Consider the following 21,528-nt stretch of genomic DNA (forward strand, 5'->3'; position numbering starts at 1 on the left):
GTGCAGCAAAAGTCATTTCTGGTGGCTTTTGTTTTGTTTTACAAATCCAGAGACACAGGCACTGTGACTGTAACAACTGGACCGACTTTGGGTTAATGTGATCAAAACTGCTAGATAAATCCCACTTTGACACAAACATACTTTATTTGATTTAAAACATACTGAGCTAGAATTTACACTTCCCATGTACAAAACATTTACTATTTTGTGTCTCTGGTGCTTCCACACGCATACAAACCTGGAAACAAAACTGTCCACGTTGTTTTGAATGAGATACAGGTTTGTGAAGAAGTGTTTCCCAAATGCCCAAGATGACGTCCACAAATGTCTTCTTTTGTCCACAACTCAAATATTCAGTTTACTTTCACATCTAACAAGCTGGAATCAAAGATTTTTTGCTTTTGTCTTAAAAAAGTTACTCAAACCGACCAATGGATTATCAAAATAGTTGGCGATTAATATAAAAGTTGACAACTAATCATTTAATCATTGCAGCTCTATACTGTATTTTGTGACAAAAGAATATACTGAACATCTAAATGTAAACATTTAACTTTGCAAACATGCTTTATGTGCATTAACAAAACAGTTCAAGTTAGCAATGTAAATGCCAATAATGTAGGCTAATTCAAACTAAAAGCTGGGGCTACTATCACATTCACTTTTCATATGGGGCAATGGTCGAAAAAGATGTTGCGATTGTTTTCCAGCCCCGTCAGCGCTGCTAACAGCAGAAGAACTACTGGGACGTTGGACAATACTTGTTGGCAGACTAACGTTAACATTTTCAAACTCTCGGCGTGGTCGCTGGGATGGTTCCTTTTCAAGTGACAGAAATGGGTTGAGTATCAAGTTTTGACACCGACCGACGGCATATTTGGCAGACTGTTAATCTGCGTTTCGTCACTTTTGAGATATCCAAACCCCTTCCATGTAACTGACTTTGTGTTTTTGTCAACTATCTCTTCAGCTTTGGAGGATAACACAAGTTCACTTTCACCGTCGCTTTTGTGCACATGCCCCTCAGTTACACTCACTTGTTCCATTTTCTTCACCTCCAGTAACTCAAATAACACTCTGCGTAGGAAATGGGCATGTACTTTAACCAAAAACTTCTACTATTGACATTTTTTGGTGATTGGCAAACAACTTTTAGTGCGCATTACCGCCACCTTCTGAAATGGAATGGCATTTATTTCTGCTGTGTGACAGTTGTGGCTGTTAGATCTATCCAAAGAGTAAAATGTCCAAAGTTAATCATTATTGACTTAAATTTTATCGCAATCCCATATCAAGATCGCTTTATTACCCATATTGTTTCCTTGTTATATTATATGGAGAGTGGACACTGCCATGTATGGAGTAACAACCTTAAGTGTATGCCGTCTGCTGTACAATTCCCCTGTATTGCATCTGGGAAATAAAAATCTCCCACATGAACATGAAATATTTATTCAGCAAAATAAATAGAGCTGAAAGGATTAATCACTTAGTTGTAAACTATTACAATAATTACCTATTGCATAACTATTTTGATTATGAATTAATCAGTTTGTCATTTTGTCTGAAAAAAAATAACAAGTATGATTCCAGCTTCTTAAATGTTAATAACTAGTTTCTTCACTTCTTATTGACAGTAAACGGAAGATCTTTGAGTTGTGAGCAAAACAAGACCTTTAAGGACGTCATTTTGTGTTTAAGAAAACACTGATCAACATTTTATAGACCAATCAACTAAATTGATTAATCCAGAATATAATCTGTAGTTGCAGCCCTAAACATGAAATATGTTCTGTAAAATTTGATTGATGGATTCAATTATTAAATTCCCTCTTTCAATCATGTTTCTATAGGAATGGATATAGGCTAACAGTTGCTGCCCTTATCCATAAAATCCATCCATATGCATGCCATTCTAAGATTCTAAGAGTCAGCTTGTGATGTCATATATGAAAATATGAAATATTACAAATTAAAAAGGTGGAACCAGAGGAACTCACTTCTCCTTCCTTCTAGTACTTTAGTTGACCACTACAATGACTACATGTCTACAACACTTGACAGACTTGCTCCTAGGAAGACCCAAACTGTTTCATTGGTGCACTCTGCTCCTTGGTTTACACCTGAACTTTGGTATATGAAATCCATGGCAGTCAAAAAAAGACTTAAAGACATGTACTCTGAACACCTGCATCAGTATAAAAATGCCCTATGTGTTGCAAAAAACATCATACTATGCAAAGAAAATCAGTGAAGGACAAGTAAACATCAGAGCTCCCTTTCCCCTGTTATGGGATCCTTAAGCCACCTGATAACAACGCTGCTCAGTCTTCCTTAACTTTAATACCAAAATTGAGGTAATCCACTAGCAATTAGATTGTTCAGTTACTCATCTAAAACAACCATGCTCACTGAGCAATCAGGGATCATCTTACAATAATGAACTCTGTAAATTCAGTGCAGACCAACGCATTTCCCACTACCCTAATCTCGTCCTTTGGGGTCCCCGAGACCCTCCATGCAGTGGAACGTATTTCCCACTACCCTCACCTCGTCCTGCGTGACACGAAGGACAAATCACCGGTCAATTAACCGAACCCAGGGCAAGTCTGATGAAAACTATTGTCTTTGCCCGGTCAGTGCCAAGATAGTTTTGCATTGCACAGCGCTGTGCAGGATTGAAGCTGTTCAGCCTATGTTCAGAAGTGGAATGTACAGCTCACAGCCACTTAAAACCATATAATGTCAGGCTTTTGTTTGTAGGCAAATTACTTTTTTTTTTCCCCAACCTTGTTGTGATTTGTCCTGTCAGCTATCTGCTCGTGCTCGAGGAAAGTGGAAGGAAACCAAGTACGTACGTGTACGCACGTACGCACGCACGCACGTACACATGCACACATGTACATACACACGCACGCACGCTTTCTGCTTTATTAGATAGATTAATTACAGGTATTGATTGATATTATTTATTCAGTTCTCCAGATTTAAAATGTTTTTGATGTATCCAGGCTGTCACTTCTTAATTCAAATAATCAAAAGCATGGTAAGTTTATTTCAAAAGATAACAAAGTGGGCATTGACTCTGAAGTCTTCCATACGTTCTCCTGAAGGGTGAGGGGGGAAGGATTTACGGCTTCCTTTTTTTTTTTAAACGCTGAAAAGGAAGAAAGGCAGAGAGATGATGGTTATTCTCTCAAATCAACAATCCAATGTTCTCTTCCCCCTAAAACCGTTGTTTACAGAAAGTTCCTGCAGATGGAAATAGCACAATAACTGTAGAAAAAGTAAGGTCACTTGGACCATACGTTGACAGGTTCCTGTTATGCCAACTACAGGAGCATGAGAGAGCTAGGGGCTGAATGAGGAGGGGGTGAGAAGAAATAATCTAAATAGCAAAATTAAGCTCTTCAGTCTGCCAATTTCATCTTACAAGGCAAAAGAGGCACATTATGTTTAATATTTTGAGTCTCGGTGGAGAAGAAAAAGAGCAGAGATGCTGAGTGGGCTGCCTAGAAGAGTCATCAGTGGCAAACAGTATTGTCAACATAATACCCTACCATCTGCTTCCTGTAAAAGCCCAGGCTAAATTTGTCTTGTGTTGTACAAATAGTAGTCCAGTATCAAAGAGCAGAGAGAGTGGGCAACATGAGCACTGTAGAGTACGTTTCCATAAAACTATGCCAACTGTTACGCCAACTGCCTACTTCAGGACACAAAAAAGCCAATATTAAAAATGTCAGCCGCAATCATTTTTGTGTTCCTCCGGATTGGGAAATACAGCAGAGCAGTGGACGGTCAAACAGCGCCTTTGTATGAAGACATCGACCCATATTAGAAAACCCATTCACAGGGCCAGAGAGGGAAAATGATAGAATACTTGGCAGACTAACAGGGCCAACAAATGTGAATACCCATGCAAACCATCCTGAACCTGAAAGGGTGGTGGAGGACTGGTGAGGAGGCTACACTGCTGGTGAGTGTGCTTGAGCAAGACATAAAGCCTCCAACACTTTAAATGGAGGATAGCAGTGTCCCTGCAAACCTTCTAGGAGTAAATATTTGTGTAGTTGAGTGTGTGTACAGTAGGGCTGTCAACGAACATTCTAAATTCGAATATATATTAGATTGGTAAAACCTTTGAAAATGTACACTTGAATATTATAAGAAAGTAAATAACACTAACCCTAACCCTAACCCATTTTTACTAAATTGATTTTCACAACTTTTAATACTTTTTATGACCAAATGGAAACCTTTAGTACAGTAAGTAATAAATTTCATAGGTTGCAAATACTCATCTGCTTGTGTATTGGCATGCCCTGTTGGATTCTATTGTAGAGCAGTGGCACCCCAGTGACATCCCGATATCTCAGCAATGTAGTTGGTGAGGATAATGTTGATAGTGTTATGGCCAAATTTACAATACCGGGACCCATTGCTGTCTTCTGTGGATCATATACCTTCCACAGTTAGATCTTGGCTCATTCTAGCACACCATTATTAGTCTTGCAAGATTGATGGACTGCTTTGGGTTGCAGGTGTGAAACAGACAAAATTACTCGGGAGGACTGCAATCATCTCACCGTCTACAATAGGGATGTTAAAGGTAAACAGGAAAGAAAATCCAGCCAAGAATTTGCAGATGGGCTTGTGTCAGTGACGAAAACAGTTTTCTAAAACCAAATGCATGAGGAACAAAAATGTAGGTGAATTAAATTGTGACGCAAGGCGGAAATGTTCACAGAAACCAAAAAGGCAATGTCAACTGAAAACCCCCCCAAAAAAGCATACAATTAATTTCCAAGTGCTATCATACTTTATATTAAAGAAATATATTAAAATGAGTAATGAAATGTAATAAATTAGACTTTACGAGCTGTCTTTATGAGTAAGAACAGCAGAATTCATGACGGAGGGCTTAGAGCTTCAACCATATCTACGGTACCGCTGGGTCAGTAGCCTGTGTTTACCATCATCTGAGCAATTTTAAATCCAGATAGTAGGAAAGTTCATAGAGCAGGTTGTATACAGCATGCTAAACTATTCACACAGAGGGAAAACTTTTTTTAAACATATTTATACAGTTGAACAAAACATTGATCTTGATTACAACACACAGAGAAGTGTCCAAAGTCTTTCCTGGGGCTCCATTTATGCAAGCTGTGGAGAGCTATATATATATACACACACACATATATATAAATGTACGACATCCAGAAAGGAAAGGGTCAAAGTACAAATAGACAAGTCCTGAGGTGGTTTCCAATGCGTTGCAATCAATATCTGTGCCGCTGTAAGTCCACCAAACATCACATTTTTGAGTTTTAGAGAGCTGACAGATCATTCAGAATCTAAACATTGACAAGTACATTTCTTTCTTTTTTCAGATTTTTTGGGTTTTTTTCTCTTTATTTCAGAGTGACAGTAGATAGACAGGAAAGGTGGGAGAGAGATGGGGGATGACACGCAGCAAAGGGCAGCAGGTCGGATTCGAACCTGGGCCGCTGCAAAGCCCTCAGCCTACATGGGGCGCACACTGTTACGGGGTGAGCTAAAGCTGCCCCAGGTACAGTATCTTTAGTCAGGGCAGATATTTTGGATGCAATATTATTCCAGAACTGACCAACAGGAGAGTAATCCCAGATCATGTGAAGATATGTGCATAAATGTGCATATTATTTATTTCCGCTCCAAGTTCTTAAGGTTTTAAATAGACTAACTGGCTCTTCAGCCCCTGCAGTAGCTTGAGTTGTGTCTGATTTTACCGCATTTCTTTTAGAGCAGCAAGCTAGCAGTCATACACATAATTAGACTGATTTGAGGTGTTGTTGAGTTTTAAAAAGTTATAAACAATGTTCTGTAAACAATGTGTTTCTGTTTTATGTTTCGTCCTACTCTGAATGTTAATTAACTGTATTTTTGTGACAGTTTCTACCTTTTGATCTGTGACAAAAAAACGACCCCAAAGGGGCAGAGTTTTGAGCCATCTCCTTCCTCATTGGACAGCAAAGAAGCCAATAAGATATGTCCTACGTGTCGCCGTGCCAACAGCAGACCAATGAGAATGGGTTTAAATACACCCAGCGAAACGGAACCACCCCCAGGTGCAGGGAATATAATTCTGAAGTTTACAATGATTCAGGGCTGATATGTCTCTGAAGAGGGACATCGTGCAGTCCGCTGTCAGCTGCAGTGTTGTTATGTTTTATGTCTAATTGTCTTTGTCATATCATCGTCATCATGCTGTTCATTAAGCCTTTTGTTAATTGTCATTTGGAACTCTAGCCTCCCTCTCCTTCCTCATCAATTTTAAGAACACGTGTTAGTTTTTTTTTTTTTGCAACAGTGGGCAGTCACTGGGAGAGTGTGTGTGTGTGTGTGTGTGTGTGTGTGTGTGTGTGTGTGTGTGTGCAATCTCTGTAACTTCAGGCAAGATAGGTTGTGACTGGGTACCAATAGTGATTGGTTGCATGCTGTGTTGAGAGTATGACTTGGCAAAGTGAGCAACGTAATAGCCTTTTGGCCAAGCATCATAATGACGTTGGCTTTGGACAGTTGGGAGGGACAACAAGAGGGATTTGATTTTGATTACAAATAAAAAAAATTAAACATCAGTCAATTCAAATAAATCAAATAATAACTATTATCCGTGGTTATGCCTGAGGGTTGGACTACCACTTGGAACATTCATTCCCATCTCATAAGGTTCTTATGCCATGCAAATGTTGTTCACTCCTCCAGGAAATAGGAAAGGCCTTAGATACTACTCCCCTCCCTTAGCAACGGGAGATATTTTTATGGTCCATTCAGCTGGTAGAACCCTTCAGCTTAGCTACGAGCCAGAAAGCTAACGCTATGCTAGCAAGATCCAAAGACAATAACATTGTGTACAGTTACCAATAAGTAAAAATACTTTGACAGAATGTTTAACAGCAAGGCAAGCTAGCTATCCTGTGCAGCCGCAGCCTGAAGTAGCGACCTGAACAGTGAACGCTGTGAAACAAAGTCAGTTCAGAGGGAAAACTTAAACTAGAACACTAAAACTTACTTCTTGCAGCTCATGTGTTAGCGCCATCCTGTGGAGTTCAGAGGACGAGGCACTGAAGCGCCACAATGTTAAAATTAAAAGATTCACATTTCCTTTGTTCACATGTAGCGCATCAATTTAATACAGTAAACAGATTCACGTTAACTCCTTTAGTAGGTGTCCTACATCATTTTTGTCTGATACGAGAGGCAGTTTGGGGGGCCGAAGCTATGCATCCAACACACCCACACTGATTTTGACAAAAAGGCACAGTGACAGAGAGAGATGACACACAGACTATGCAACTAGAGGCCTCAATGATCAGGTGTCACAGTGACAAAAATGGTTTAAATCCAATCTGAAATTGAGCCAGAATTGTAAATTGACACAAGTGGCAAGTAATTGAGCAGTTTGAGACACGCAAACCCCTGCAAAAACACCCCCACCTCTTCACCCCAGGCTTGCAAGAAAAGAGCGAAGCGGGGCTGTCACAGCACACTAAGCCAACAGCTAAAAACGACAGTCTGACAGAGTGGTCTGGCAGTGCTTCAAAAACTGTTATTGATCTGTCTAGAAGTCAAGTCTTAACAAGAAAAGTACAAGACTTGACTAGTTAATGTCACATGCCACTGCTGGTCTTGTGCTGTATATGATTGTGCATTTGCATTCTTGGGGTCCACTAGAATAGGTTTACATGCTATGATTCTCAAAAAAACATGTTTCTCACGCTGCCCATTGCTGGCCATACTCAGATTCTAGTCAGAATATGAGTCTGATACTGCTCCATTGGGCTAAGATTATAGGGCGTGTTTCAGCCGACCAACGAAAGTGCCTCTGCGCTCAATTGGATGGACCTACAACCAATCAGAGTAATGGAGTATGTGACCTGTGTTGAACTTCTGCCGAATCCTGTGGGAAGGACGGCAAAAACATCCAAGCTAGCCCATTGCTGCAGCACCCCTTAAACGCTCTGTCTGAGCTCTGCCCACCCTCTTTCCGAAAAGTCCAGTCTGCCCTGATTGGTCAGCTGACCAGAAACGCGCCCAGGGTCCCTGCTAATCTGCTTGAACGTGCCTTAGCCATGGTTCAAAGAGGCATGAGGACAGCAGATGTGGCCAAGGCAATCCACTGCAATGTCCCTACTGTGCGACGTAAAAGCCCGGACACACCAACCCGATTCAGGGACTTGAGTCTGTTGAGTGTGTGCCGTTGTCGTTGCCGGAGGAGCCGTCGGTCTTCATATGGGCCGATTTAACATGGTGAATTGGAAGGCGGGCAGTTGGGCTCAATAACCAATCTGATTGGTGGAGTGCTAAGCTTGAAATGACGAGGGGAATGAGCGTGACTAACACCTCTCAAAATCTGACGAAAATCTTTTAAACTGACCTTTATCGATCTGAAATTAAGACAGATTTAGCAACTGCATGGCCTATTTCTCGCTTAAAATGTTTTTTAGAAACACTTTTTGGTGATCTATTTTTTTTGAAAATATGAGATTGTATTTCGAACTAGCCGCCATGATGGTCTGGCTTTGAAATTCCGGAGAAGCCAGACCCACGTGATGCTTTTGTCCAATCAGCTGCTGGTTCTCATGTTGTGGGCGACAATGTAGATTAGCGATGCCTGCTGTCGTGGAGACGTATTACGTCTCACGCACGTGCAGAACGAACACTCAAGTTGCCGTTGCTTCAATGTGTTCCGAGGCACTTTGACCAAGTCGGGGAGACTGGTCAGTCCAACTGCCTTTTCTGCCAACGATTAGTCGTCAGGTTGGTGTGTCAGAGTCTTAAGACAGCGCTACAGGGAGACAGGAAGCACAGCTGATCATCCTTGCGGTGGCAGACCACGTACGGAGATTTGTCAGTGTAATGCGAGACTAGAGACTTGACAACTGATTTATGTAAATAGGAAATGTTTCATTTGACACAGACCCTGTTCATGGCACTGAGTGTCTGTTTTGTAGACAGCTACCTTACAGACTTCCGTAAGCATCTGCGTAGCCCCAACTATAGGCTAATAGTTACAAACAGCCAGCTACCTTCAGGCAAACACTGTACCCATTTTGAGCAATATAACCACAAACAGTTGCAAAAAAAATGTTATATTCATACTGACATCCAAGGATAGCCATTAAGAAAGCCACAAAGAAAGTTTAGTGAAGGGTGGGGGTGTGCTTGGCTCACTTACCAGTATGGGAAGGGGTTTCATGGTGGCAAAGTGCCAAGTTTCCCACTGGACTTGAGGTTCTTTAGCACAGAAGACTCCGCTTGTATTTAGCCCTCAGTCCTGTCCATATAGTCCTCTTTTTCTACCCAGGTAACATTACAGGTCCAATTTCGAAGTAATGGTAGCTAAAGTTAGGCCTCCAAACGCTGCAGTTGGGTTTCACATACTTTACTTAAATGCACCTTCTGTTGCTGCTGGCAAAGTAATGTAAGTTATGACTTATGACTGCAACATTAGAAAACATACTAACTCACTAACATTACCTGTTGCTTCATTTGAGTCACGCTGCTAAATGTATATGGTTCAATTAGTCTGGAGGTAAAAAGTGCTGTAAAGTTTCCTTTCAAAGTTGTTCCCAGAGTCCTGACGTTTGTGGCATGAAGATGAAGATTTTTCCACTCCTACGTTTAGCTATAAATGGATTTAGAAACGCCATTGATTCAGTGTCAATATTTTTACCATCTACGGTCAAGACCTTAATGCCTGTTCCACCACTAGGGAGACCTATCAGTGAAAAAAAGGGCAAAGAAGAAGTGCAATTTCGCTGCTTGTTATGAATAGGAGCACTTGCAACCATAGACAGTAAAAGAAATGGACAATGTGACCCCGTTGTTCTGGACGGAGACCAGCGAAGGATATTAGAAGCACTTTTCCGGTGATGGCTGAGCGTTACAGCGCAGCCTCCATGTGATGTGAGTATCATGGTACAGCGGCAGACCCACACAATTAAAGTACTAACCTTTTATTGTCCAAAGAACAATGCAGGCAACAGTACAGCAGGAGCAGGCAGTAATCGTCGTCAAAAGGCAGGCAGAAGTCCAGTAACATCCAGGTAGGCAAAAGAACAAAAGGAGCAGGCAAGAATTGTAAACGTGAAAGTCCAAAAACACGGGGGAAGCAAACTCGAAAGAAAACGCTGGAAAGAGTGACATAAGGACAACTACAATCTGGCCGAGGTGAAGTGGGAATGGTGAGTGCTGGGATGAGGGCAAGCTGAAAACAAACAGGTGAGTCTAATTAGGGGCGGAGATTATTATCAAATATAACAGTCAAAGTGCGGAAGACAAGGGACCTGAGATGAGAGTGGATGATTACTACACTAAAATAAGACAGGAAATAATACTGACAATGAAACACAGAATAAAAGCATAGCAAAAACCTGACAGTGAGCAACGTGTCTGAAAGTCTTCTGGTAGCTGTGCCAAGAGAAATCATTCCCAATCAGCAGAGATGGAGAACGTAGGTATATGTTAGGAGATAACATGGGCACAGGCATATTATTGCTAACTAAAATGCTTGTTAACATTAGTAATTTAACCTAAACAGCTAATGTAAGTTGAAACTGCCAGCAAGCTTACCCTGTACTATACGATGATTCCTCTACTGTGCGACAGTAAATCGTGGTTATGACACAATTGCCTATTTTTACAAAAACGTCTGCTACGGAACCGTATTGTGAGATACAAGGTAATGGAGTCTTTTATACATTGACGTGTTTCTTAATAAACAACGGTCAAATATAATCTTTAAATGCTTCAGATGTAAAGTTATTCGCTGTCAAGTGGCGCCAAAATGAATGGCAATCAATGGGACGCTAACGGCGGGGGATGGCTTGGTAGCATCAAAATGGCGCCATGGGAGCTACGCTTAGAGAGGAGAGGCTTACCCCCGTGAATAGAAACACTTTTCTGGTGATGGCTGAGCGTTTCTGCGCAGCCTCCATCTGAGCTTGACATGAAGTTGTGACGTAAGCAACCTTACTGAAAGTTGTAAGTCTTCTGGTAGCTGTGCCAGTTAAACTTAAACAGCTAATTAAGTCAAAATGTCAAAACTGCCTGTGTGCTTCTCCTATACTGTATGCGGTATATGTCTAATATACAACTGTAAGTCGCGTGGTTCTGACATAATCGATTGGCTATTTTTACAAAAACGTCTGCCACGGAGCCATAACGTGAGCTACAAGGTAATGGAGCCTCTTATACATTGTCATGTTTCTTTAGAAATAAACAATGGGCAAAAAAAAGTCTTTAAATGCTTCAAAAGTTATTTCAAATTGTCAAAGTGGCACTAAAATGAATGGCAGTCAATGGGATGCTAACAGCAGGTGATGGCTTGTTAGAAAACAAATGGCTCCATAGGAGCTACGGTTTGCAGAGGCTGGCTCACCACCTTGGTATCAACTTTCTTTTCTTTTTCTTTATTTACTTAAACCTGCATTCTATCTAATTTGCAGAAGAAGCAACTCTACTGGGGGCAAAAAGAAGTCTGATTCCATAGAAGACTATGTGGAAATGGCCACACTTCCCACTTGATTTAGTACCTCCGTGAACTTTTTCATAAAGAGTTTATGGTCTCAATCGCTAGTTTCAAGTCTTCTTCAAGACTTCAGTTAAGCATGATGTTTATTTACTAAATTACGTTGGTCCCAGCATCCTGCCACCTCAGGTTCTCCTGCGGCATAACATCATAAAGAGGAGTTTTGTGTGCCAACTAATAGCTACCTATCATGATTTATCAGAATAAAAGGTGATGCCTTAAAGTTGTGTGTTTTGTCTGAGCATCCATCAAAAACCCAAATAGGCCAATTAAATTTGCAATTCCATAAAATAGCAGAAAGCCAAAAATCCTAGGATATGACAGGCTGAAACTGGCATGTGTGCCATTTTTGCCTTAAACAGTTATCAATAATATTCATTTTCTGCTCCTTAACAAATTAAGGAATTGTTTGTGCACTGCACTTTTTGGATTACGTATCAAACACCAAACAAATTATTGCCAACTGTGGATCCTTTATCAACACCAAAAATACACATGCTATCTGTTTCTTGATCTATGGACTTCAAATCTGTTAATCAGCAGTGTGTTTATTAATGTGCTGACCTTGTCATATAAATTACAGCAACAGAGTCTCAAAACTGCTGTCTTCTAACCCAGCGTGTTTGTTTGTGCTAGTCAGCCAGTCACAACCTCACCAACGCTAATTGAGTGAGTCCAGAAATGAGAAGCATGCACAGGTCCTCCCTAAGGGGTAAACAGTCAACGCCCACATCCCACACACACACACGCATGCACGCAGACACGTTCTAATGTAATTGATTTTCTAAACACTTCCATACTTTATGGTCACTGCCAAATGAAAACTCACACAAATAGGTTGGAGGCTAATGTTAAATGAGGTAAAATTACATCTGTCTGCACCTGCTGCCGTGCACAACCTTTTAAAGTCCACTCAAATGTTACAGCTGGGAAAGTTTTTCTCAGTCCACACTTTTGATGAGCCGCTAAGATTCTTTATGCATTGCATTGTTGTATGTTCTACTTTCACTCTTTGATTTTATTCATTCTTTTCTTTAGAGATTTGTGAAATCTACACAGCGTCCGAGATGGAGCCTCGGTCCCGTAGAATCACTGCTTTAATATTGCATTGCTCTGTTTTGGTGGACGCAGAATCCATTTGCTTCAATGCGTCCAAAAAGCCTGGCACTAGTAATGGACAATCAATCATCAAATCATAATCCCCACTAAAAGTTTTCATCAATTTTATTTGTATTAAATATTAACAATAAGGAGACAGTGGACAAAAATATTTTGATAAAATAAATCTCATGTGAACAAACTGAGACAAGAAAAAAAAACTGACTGACAAAAAAAACTATGTTGGGCAAAAACTGAAGAGAAATACTTCGGGTAAACACACATTGTAAGGTTGTCTGACTTTAGATAAGCCCATCTAACAGTTCTTGACAAGAGATACAATTTCAAAACTGTTCCGAAGGACCATGTAAAGTGAAAAACGACTCTATGAAGAAAGTTTTATTTGTTGTCCTCCAAGTACGGTATGGACGGATTATCCCTAATGAATTTATAAGTCAAAGGCTCACAGTGTGAGTCTACCCAACAGTTACTTAGACACAGACTTCATTCGGAACTGAAAAAGCAGCTTAAATAGATCACTATCCACTTTTCTGGCACAGTTAGGCAAAAGATTGCAAAATAATGTCTTTCAAAGTCACCTCAAGCAGAAATATTCATAGTGCAAAGGCTGGATTTCAAAGAGGGCTAACGTTAAATCAACATCCCAGTATACCTATGAGTGAGTCACCTGGCCTTTACATTAAAAAATAAGCATGGGGCCTAAGTGTTACTCTGAATTTATTATGTTTGTCAGATTTGTTTTCTGATGTGTAACTAGAGCCTGCAACGCTTTGGTAATAGCTCAGAACTCCAGCGGCATTTGCCATTTGTCAACAAAACAAATGCACTTTTTAATCTGTGTGCCAACAAACAATGTATGTGAACCCTATTATTAAGTTCCATTTTCATGAGCACAAAATGTTTGTGTTCATGAACAGTGAACATCAACAGTTATAATAAATTATGTACAATTGTACAGCTCAATTCCATTATTACAGCAAAAGAAAATAATAATTTGAGTAAGCACATCAACAAGCTAGGACAGTATATATGTGATTCATTCAAATTATAATAACATCATTTCATGACCACTTTCTTAATTTGTTAGTGCCAAGATGCTTTTAGGAAACTGATTCTATAGCAATAAATACAAATAAGGCAGAAAACAATAAATAACTTCCTAACAAATAAAATGTAGTGTATTAAATGCACAACATGCTGCAAAGTTAAATGAAGAATTGAGGTTTGTGAGGTGTGCCCACTTCATGATTGTAGACCCTTGTTTCCCAGCAATGAAATTCAATATCTGTTAATTCTTACAATTCACAGCCATAAATGTCTTTACAAGACATCAGTGCCAGAGTTGAACCGCCATCTCAGATGTGGCTTTTTTCCCTTTCATGATATGTCTCATAACCAGCAACCTAGGCAGTGCAAACAGAGCCAAAAAACTCATATACATGCACTGACAGGGGATGTAAATAGTATTTCTTAAGAGGTCAGCCAATGACACAGCATTGTCACCCGTCACATGTAAACAGACCAAGCAGGGAATGTTTAGTTCATATTACAGCTGCAGTTCTCAGTCCAGATCCTCTGGAGCCACATTACTGCTGGCCGTCTACTGGGTAGCTAATTGCATTCACCAGGTGTAAAATGACTCCCTGATTAGAAAGCTGGAATGAAAATCAGGCTCCAATGCCCAGGACTGAGATCCCCGGCAACAGAGTCTGTTATAGATACACTGTATGAACAATACAAGCTCTGGGTAAGTACGCTAAGCAGGTGAGAGAGATTTGGAGGGAAGGAGAAACCTGGGACACGATAGTGGGGGAAGGAAGATAACAGATTGAAACAGAGGACAGAAACAAAAAGAGCTACTGAGTTTAATGCAGTCGAATGGGTTCCTGGGGGATAGAGGTAGGGAAAGGTACAGGGAAAGATTGGGAATAAGTAGTGGATAGATGGAAAAAAGCAGAAAAAGGGTGAAGAAAGAAAAGAAGAGAGAAAGATAATAAACAGGAAAAAAGGGGGATAAGAAATAGGAAATAGTGTGGAAGTAAAGCAGACCGGAGGGAGAATCGCAGTTTCCACCAGTGGGATCAGAACTGTTTTCCTTCAGTCTATTCTTCACCTCTACCAGGTCCTTGCCTCACGAGTTGTGCATTACAACACGCAATTTATACAACCCCCACTCCCCTCCAAAATCTAACATTTTCTGTAGCTGCTGGGAGCGTTGAACTTGTGGCCTGTACTTAGCAGCAGCACAGGCTCCCACCTCATGGTTGACATTAAGCTTATTTACCACAAAAGCCTATGTGGAAAAAGGGCTGTTCCACAGTCTATTTAGTAAATACATTCAACACTGCAGATTGAAGAGATTGGTATGCAGTCCAGTTGTTGACAGATCTAAAAAAACGGGGGGGGGGGGGGGGGGGGGGGGATTCTTGCTTTCACAATTATCAAATTGTTACCAAGTTTTGAGCACCAGATAGCTCAGTTATGGAGGTTTACTCCTTGACGCAGTGGGCCTGGGTTTGACCTGACCCCAGCCCTTTGCTGTATGCCCCCCCCCCCCTCCCCTTTCATGTCTTCAGCTGTCCTGTCAATAAAGGCCTAAAAATGACCCAAAAATAATAATGGAAAAAAAATTGTTACCAAGTTTTGACCCAAAAGTGTGAAAAATGTAATACGACTCAGCAGATCATGGCAGTTTTCAATATATGTAAATCTCATTTAAAAGGCATGAGTCCTACTGTCCAAAAACAACATAACTGCTAGCCTCATTATACCACATGCCATCTTGTTCGGTCCGTTTTTCAAAAAAATAACAACACATTGGAGATAATAGGGATAAAAGAAGGCTAGTCTACAATGACTGGGTATCAGTGCAAAACTCAGTGTTAATGCTTTTCCAAATAGAAAATATGTTCTGTTTCTTTTCATTATTTGATCAAGTAAACAACTTTCTGTACAGTATTTGTTCTATCACATGCTTCCCTAGACAGAATCCGACTGTCATAGAAACGTGTCAGCTAACTGGAATGCCGTTGTTTTAACCATTTTTCCTTTTGAATCCTTAAAATGGATATTGATTTTGTCATTTAGCAAAGCACTAGCACCTGTTCAATACCCAGCTCTTAAGAAGATTCGAAGGGTTTCATTCCAAAACCTTATACTTTTTTCCCCATTTTGGAAAAAAAAGACATAATGCTGGTTGTGTTAAATCTTAAATCTTGTTCTGCACAATCTCATTGTCTGATGCGTTTTGATTTTCTTTAGCTGAGGGTTTAGTAGAGTTAGTTACTTAAGAGTAATTTTGTCATTATAATTGCCAAATTATTCAAATGGCAGATATCTAATTTTTTTTTTTTTTTTTAGAATGAAACTCTTCATTTCTGTACTGTACTAATCTAACATTGCATGATACACATGGACTCGTATATAATAGTATATAATGTGGCTAATATTGCAACATTGTATTTTTATAAAACAGTGATCCAGTAGTTGGGCGCCCAGATAGCTCAGTTGGTAGAGCAGGCGCCCGTATATAGAGGTTTACTCCTCGACGCAGAAGGCCGGGGTTTGACCCCCCCTTCAGGTCTTTAGCTGTTCTGTCTATAAAGGCCTAAAAATGCCCAAAAATTATCTTAAAAAAAAAAATAAATAAACAGTGGTCCAGTATTAAGCCAAAAGTACTACTAATTTATTATTTATGTGAGCAGAAGGTTAAACATTTACTTTTTTTTCATGTGTTAGATGTTTTGGCATGTTTAATTCTCTTCTTGAAACACTGAGGTGAGAGTTGATACTGAAACCTTATTAAAAGACTTTGAACGTCACCCAGATCCCATATTTTGTTGCAGTACAAAATGCTGTATTCTCTTTAAATTTAAAAAAGCATGCAGTAAAAGGGTCGTAGATGCGGATGTTCATTTAAACATTTGTCTTTTCATCTAGACTTCTGTCGGCGGAGCTCAAGGAATGAGGAGTTGATATGATGTGGGATTTGGCAATGTGAGAATATGTCCTTACCAGCTCAGACTATGGTCAGTCCCATAGTTCATTAAGCAGCACATGGTTTAACTTTCAAAAATGGTCAAATAAATAGACAAAAAATCTTTAACAACACAAATCACTGTGTTCAGGTTAACGCCCTGGTATTTGTGCAGATTGTGAGGTTGAGATATCACAGATGATGTCTCTGTGTGAGAGTGCGTATCTAAGTGTGTGTAACTAGATCTGTGTATGTGTGCATGGATATCACGTTGTGTATGTGTGCATGGATATCACGTTGTGTCTCCATGCACTTTGTGTGTCTGTGGGCGTAAGCAGATCTAAACTGTCAGCATGACAAAACGTGGGCGTTCTGATAGACGGGTGAGTGGCTTTTTCATACTCAAAGCCTGATATGTGTGTGACCTTGCATATGAGTGTGTTTAGGCGAGCAATCTTAGAACAAAATGTCAGCAAAGGGTTGGTCTGGATTGTAAAGAGGGACAAGGGTGATTGTTAGCGCGTGGGGTTGATAATTCAGGGGGCATTGGGACGGGATCACAAGCAACTTGAACCGAAGGAGCAGCAGTTTTTCTGAGGTCACACAGAGAGTTGCTCAAGTCAATATGAATGGTGTAAATGTTTGTGTGCCCTCAACTGTCTCTCTGCGTCAGAGCTTGCAGTTCAGCAGTCTGTAGGGAATGTTGGAGGAAGACATTTTTACGACTATAGCTATGCAGAGACAGAGGGCCTCGAGGTGGTTGTCCTAAACGACCTGTAAACGTGGAGGAGGAGGAAGATGAGGCTGGAAAAGGAGGAGGTGGAGGTGAGGCTTGTATGGACGATGAGATACTTGGGGAGGGACTCCCTTTGCTTGCAAGACTGTGGAGACTCGAGGAGGCGCTGGTCCCGACTGCTCGAGGGATATGGCTTGGGGTAGGGTGCTCTCCTCCTCTCTTTGCCCCACCTGGCAGACTCCCTCCACCTGGAGTTAAGGACTCAGAAGAGGAGGACACCCCCTCTGGCTGCCGGGAGGACAGCGATGGAATTGTGGTGTGATTAGCAGCCGCTGAACCAGAGCCTGGGCACTGATTTGGACTAAGGCCCGGCTGTGAAACTTGAAGCTGGGCTGGAGTGGTAAGTGAGGCTTGAGCTGACGCTGCAGAAGTGGCACAGGACAAGTTAGAGGAGCCTGAAGCCAGATTTGGAGCAGGGCTACGGGCTGTGGACTGTGCCAAGACCCCCTGGCAGTAGCGCTCCTCCCTGGCAGCGTGTCGTTCAGAGGCAGGAGGGCGGGCATGCAGAGGTAGATAGTGGTGGGGGAGGTGCTGGTTACAGAGGTCCCCTCCGAGTGCTGCCCCCAGACCCCGCACTACCCTTCGGTCCCTTGAAGCCAGGCTGCTGCTGCCTAGTCCTGACCACCGGCCTGGATGACTGGTCTGAGAAAGAGGAAGACAGAAAAAAAAAACACATGTTAAAGAGACTATTTACTCTGGTTTCTGAGTGAGTGTGTGATGTCGAGTTGTTTGCTAAAAGAGGGGAAAAGAGCAAGAGGGAGAGAAAGAGAGAGAGGAAGACAGACAAACAGGAAGACAGGCAGCATGAGAGAGAGCACTGTTGAGATTTCAGTATAGATTGTTAATTGGGTGACATTTGGAGAACAATCTCGCTGGGCTCCTGCAGATTGTTCTAATTGTTTCTAAACCAACCGGAACCCCGCTCACTAAAGAACAGACACACACATTGCAGAGAAACACACACCCATACGGAAACAGGATGACGTAGCATGCATGTAAGGAGATGTGCACTCAAGGTACTATGCACAAATCCCCACTCACAAAGCAATGGGATCTCACTCTCTCCTTCTCACACACACACACACACACACACCACCACAAACAAACAAACAACACACACACACACACACACACACACACACACACACACACACACACACAGGGGAAGATGGCACATGAAGCTTGATGGCAGAAACGGGAGCCACCTGTTCTCTTTCACACTCCACTGCACCCCTTATGCAACATATCCCATCACTGTCCCCCTTCTCTCTTTCTCTCTTACACACACACACACACACATCCAAAATCACACTGGGACCAAGTGTGCAATGTTCACTAAAGTAGCAAAATCTCATCTGACACTGAACCTCATGGGAAGTTAAGCCGAGTTGGTATTTGCCGACACGATGGTTGATGGTTTTCTTGTCGCGTGCTTATGTATGAGCATGTGTGTGTTATTGTATATGTGCACATACTGTATGCAACATGGGTGTCGGCATGCATTTGTTTAGACCCCCACGTGCCTTTGTGTATGAATGTGATCACGTGTTTGTGCATGCAAATTAATGTTAAAAGATAAACATAAAAGTAAATCGAATTACTGTGTCAAGACTGTCGACAGAAATTTAGTCTGAGGGGTAGAAATATAATTAGCCAGAACACAGCCTATTGAGTAAGTACAGTATAACAGTGTAAATGCTAATCCAGTGAAACTGTTTCTATTCACCACATGAAATCAAATTAAAGAGGGGAAGCGAGAGAGAAAGTGGGGTGATCATAAAAAGAAGGTCTGTGTGTTACCAATGATCATTGGACACAGAAATGTTAGCAATGATGCATACTTGTGTCAAAAGCACTTAAAGATAAAACAAAACCCTGAAATTAGGAGTTAGTTGATTTGTACTAAAGATACCCAACTGCTGATCCGTCAATAGAATAAAATAGAACCTAACTGTAGTCAGGTTCCTAATCTAATCTAAATTATTGTACTTGCCTACATACCAATATGAGTTTTCCAGGCAACACAAATTGTGAATGAAAAAAGTGAATGATGCAAGATGCATCTATGCAAGCTCACACACCAGCCACTCCTTGACACATGTCCTTGCAAGTTGACATTGGTGTCAACATTCAGCATTTCTACAAACGTTTGAGATTGGACAGAAGTGCTTGTTAAACAGTAGATTCATTCAGTTTTAACTACTTTTGAGGCAGCCATATAGGATAGTGAAGACGGAGTTGGTGGGAAATCTGAATTCAGGGGCCGTTCCAGTTGACATTCCAACTTCCCATATCAACTGGAATGCACCATACAACAGAAGGTGCTGTTGAAATAAACATCCCAATTCTCTATGCTAAAGTTGCAAAAACACTAAGTGTTTCTGCATGTAAAAAATAAAAATAACAAATAAAATAACAAAAGCAAAATGGTAGTTACTGGATGCTCAGTTCTGAGAACTGCAAGGAGAGGAAGAGGGAGTGAAACGGTTGGGTTGGGCCGATGGGCTATGGCATTGTCCATCGTCAATGGCTGACGGTCGTCAACACAACTATAAGTATGTAATTTTAAAGAGCGTAGTACTAATTATACTATGCAGTTGGAAAATACTGTCAGTTGTGAAGGTTTCCAGCCCCTTCGCATTTGTGTGAAAACGATTCTATGAGGATTTAGCTGTGACTGTGCTGGGCTTTTGTCTGCGGTACAGGGTATAGGGTGGGGTAAATATGATAAGTAAACAAGATCCCGAAAACAGTACTCTTTCATGTCCAAAAAATAATCTCACCACACAGCTCTGCTAACACATCAAACAGTGTGTTGTTGTCTATACATCTTACTTAAAGAGCTTGGGGAGTGCATCTCTGCTTTCTAATAGGCTCTAATGGGTGGATAAACACTACATGACATCAGATTGCTTGATCTTATTAGGAAGAGTGAGAATTTCCATTTCAGCCAAATTTGTATTGCCACAGTGTTGAACATCCACTATGGTGGTGTAGGTTTATGTGACACGGCTTAATCAGGGCTGAATCTCTAATCTTATAAAGCATTCTGTGGTGTTTTTCCACCCTCAGACATTTGGGAAAACAACAAAAGGTAAGGCGAGAACAGTTGGTTACAAATTGGCAGACAACTTTGAAAGAAGTAATTACCAGGCACAGTACAAAGAGTTGGTTTTAGAAACATATGCTCTGTATCAAAGGGGAGGTGCCGATTCAAGTTTGGAAGAAAGAAAAAAAGAATCAAAAACAATGAATCAATTGCAACTAAAAACTGGTGGCGGCATATGTGCATGAAGGCAGACAGACAAGAGACAGAAAAAAGGTCAAGCACAGTGAAAGAGAGGACTTAACAAATAAATAAAAAGTGAAAAAATAGGAACAGACTGAGAAACTGGCGAGAAGGCGATTAAACACAAAGATACAGAAAAATGAGAACAACAATAGAACAGACAGCAAGGCGCAGAGCAAACGAGAGTAGGTCTGATTTACAAACTCAGGTGTCCTTTCTCAAGTACACGCTATGCGGCAAGCAGGCTGCCTCCTCTTCTGTAACAGCACGGCCTGTGTGTGTGTGTGTGTGCAAACATTCTGGAGTCTCTTTTACACACACAGTCTTAAAAATACACACACACACACACACGAGTGGACCGTAGATGTAGGTAAATCAGAGTGATTTAAGGGGGCCCTCTCCTGCAACCTTAGTTTTTATTGGGCAGTGAAGAACACAGCAATGTGGTAATGGCCACGTTTGCATAAAAGAGCTCCTTAAAACCCTAAAACATCCTTACACAACATTTGCTATTGCCTGTCTAAGTAATTTTATACTGGTAAAAGAGAGAGGGTGGCAGATTTATTTCCCCACTTTTCTTCCTCTAAAAGAAACTAAAACAAACTAAATATAGAGATCAGAACAGACTGTGGCAAGGTGTAAAACAGGCCCAATGTAAGCAGAGTAGCCCTACTGTAACTGCAATCAATCACACACCATGGCTTAGTATCCCTGCACCCACACACCTAATTTTAATGAAAGGCCAAGGGGCTGAAAGGTATTGGACCCCATGTTTC

General features: G+C 41.0%; 1 protein-coding gene across 5 annotated transcripts in view; it reads right to left on the reverse strand.

Moving 5' to 3' along the window:
* Window positions 1-15,744: 15,744 nt before the first annotated feature.
* Window positions 15,745-21,528, reverse strand: part of ccser1 (coiled-coil serine-rich protein 1) — a 133,336-nt gene continuing 127,552 nt past the window's right edge. For 2 of the 5 annotated variants that reach the window (XM_032515427.1, XM_032515428.1), the window contains exon 11: window positions 15,745-18,105. In XM_032515427.1, coding sequence (XP_032371318.1) covers window positions 17,320-18,105 — 786 coding nt within the window. In that variant the 3' untranslated portion in view covers window positions 15,745-17,319. The remainder of the gene's footprint in view (window positions 18,106-21,528) is intronic. The other 3 variants (XM_032515429.1, XM_032515430.1, XM_032515431.1) reach the window with 3 other exon arrangements.

The sequence above is a fragment of the Etheostoma spectabile genome, chromosome 5 (genome assembly GCF_008692095.1).
Source record: "Etheostoma spectabile isolate EspeVRDwgs_2016 chromosome 5, UIUC_Espe_1.0, whole genome shotgun sequence".
NCBI lineage: Eukaryota > Metazoa > Chordata > Actinopteri > Perciformes > Percidae > Etheostoma > Etheostoma spectabile.